Source organism: Cyprinodon variegatus, unplaced genomic scaffold (genome assembly GCF_000732505.1).
Source record: "Cyprinodon variegatus isolate N-32 unplaced genomic scaffold, C_variegatus-1.0 Scaffold743, whole genome shotgun sequence".
Lineage (NCBI taxonomy): Eukaryota > Metazoa > Chordata > Actinopteri > Cyprinodontiformes > Cyprinodontidae > Cyprinodon > Cyprinodon variegatus.
This window is the reverse complement of record NW_015151196.1, coordinates 215,268-216,776: the sequence shown is the minus strand read 5'-3', so window position 1 is coordinate 216,776 and position 1,509 is coordinate 215,268. Positions and strand designations below refer to the sequence as shown.

Genomic DNA, 1,509 nt, shown 5'->3' with positions numbered 1-1,509 from the left:
TTGAGATATCAAAAAAGTACTCCAGAGTGTTGTTCAGCATGGGGGTGAGTAGAAAATGAAGGCTAATCATGTTTTGGGTGTACTATTCCTTTAACCCCACAATGCTCCCTGGGCACGGCACAATGGCAGCCCAATGCTCCCCAAGGGGATGAGTTCAGTGCAGACAGTTCATTTCATTGCTCTGTATTTGTGGCGCTGTAATGACAATAAAACGCTGAAAAAAGCAAACAGAAGACTAAACTAGTATTCTAGCAACAATGTATCGCAGTTACGATATTCTGCGATACATGGAGTTATCAACGGCACCCAAATCTGTCGACTGACTCTGGAATCACCTTAATGAAGTCACATGTCATTTAAAAACGTTCATTTTGGTTCATAGACAGCATAACTTTTAGTCTTTTCTACGTCATACACCATTGCTGCCCAAGCTTGATAATCTGTTTGAGGAACAATGAATCATGGGAAACGATGAACCGCAACGGATGCTCTGAACCCTGCTTCAAAATCTGGTAAATAACGACACATTTATCCGACATATTTGAAGAAGTAGTCAGGAATTGGGGAAAAAAAGAGGAGGGTCATCATCATGCTAATGTTTTTAATCAAGAATGTAGCTTTTTTTAAACTGAAACGTCTGAGACCTGAGGATGTGGTGGAGGTGGAGGTGGAGGTGAAGGATGAGGTGAGGTGGAGGCCACTTCCACCTCGTTGCATCCTGATCAGAATACTGAGCAATGGATGCTTCTACATGAGGAGGTGGGATCAATCAAAGTCACCCAGATCCCTGTTTGTTCCAACAGGAAGCTCTGTGCCGCATCATCAACACCTTAGCCAATAAGAATGAAGAACTCCAGAATTTTCTGGACTCGGTCGACAGCACTCGGACGGGCCTGCAGGTCAGCAGCTCATTGGTGGAGAGCTACAGTGGCAAGGTCTCTATAATCAATTAACGATGAATGAATTATCCAATCAGGAGGAGTCCTGTAAGGTGATGTCAGAGCTGGAGGTGGAGCTAGAGAAGCTGAGCTCCGCTTTGGAGGAAAGAGGCGCTCAGCTCCGTGACATCATCAAAGAGGAGAAGCAGAGGAAGGAGGCGGAGCTTGAAGTGAGGCTTTGGATGACGTCACAGTTTTTTTTTAAATGTTTTTAATGTGATGTAAAATGTTTGTTTTGTTTATCCGGTTTGTAGCGGCAGCTTTCAGAGGGAAAGTTTGCTCTGCTGTCCTGCAAGGAGCTGCTGGACTTCGCCAATCAGACACTGACCATTACCAACGAAGAAGAATTTCTGACGGTAACTAAAACCACAATTAAATACGGTGTAGGAGGAATTATTTTTTGTTGATAATTAGGTTTTTTTATTCTACTTAATTGTTTGATATTTGTTTTAAAATTACGTTTTTTGGTTAGTTATGTTTCTTTGTTTCTGGTTAATTATGAGCAATTTTGGTGAATGAAGTTTCTAAATAGGCTGCCATTGTAGCCTGAAGACACCGCCCCTCATTATCA

At 42.4% G+C, this 1,509-nt stretch overlaps 1 protein-coding gene across 1 annotated transcript in view; it reads left to right on the top strand.

Moving 5' to 3' along the window:
* Positions 1-763: 763 nt before the first annotated feature.
* Positions 764-1,509, top strand: part of fsd1l (fibronectin type III and SPRY domain containing 1-like) — a 9,796-nt gene continuing 9,050 nt past the window's right edge. Inside the window, exons 1-3 of the mRNA XM_015395471.1 lie at positions 764-899; positions 977-1,108; positions 1,193-1,294. Of these exons, the coding sequence (XP_015250957.1) occupies positions 995-1,108; positions 1,193-1,294 (216 nt within the window). The 5' untranslated portion in view covers positions 764-899; positions 977-994. The remainder of the gene's footprint in view (positions 900-976; positions 1,109-1,192; positions 1,295-1,509) is intronic.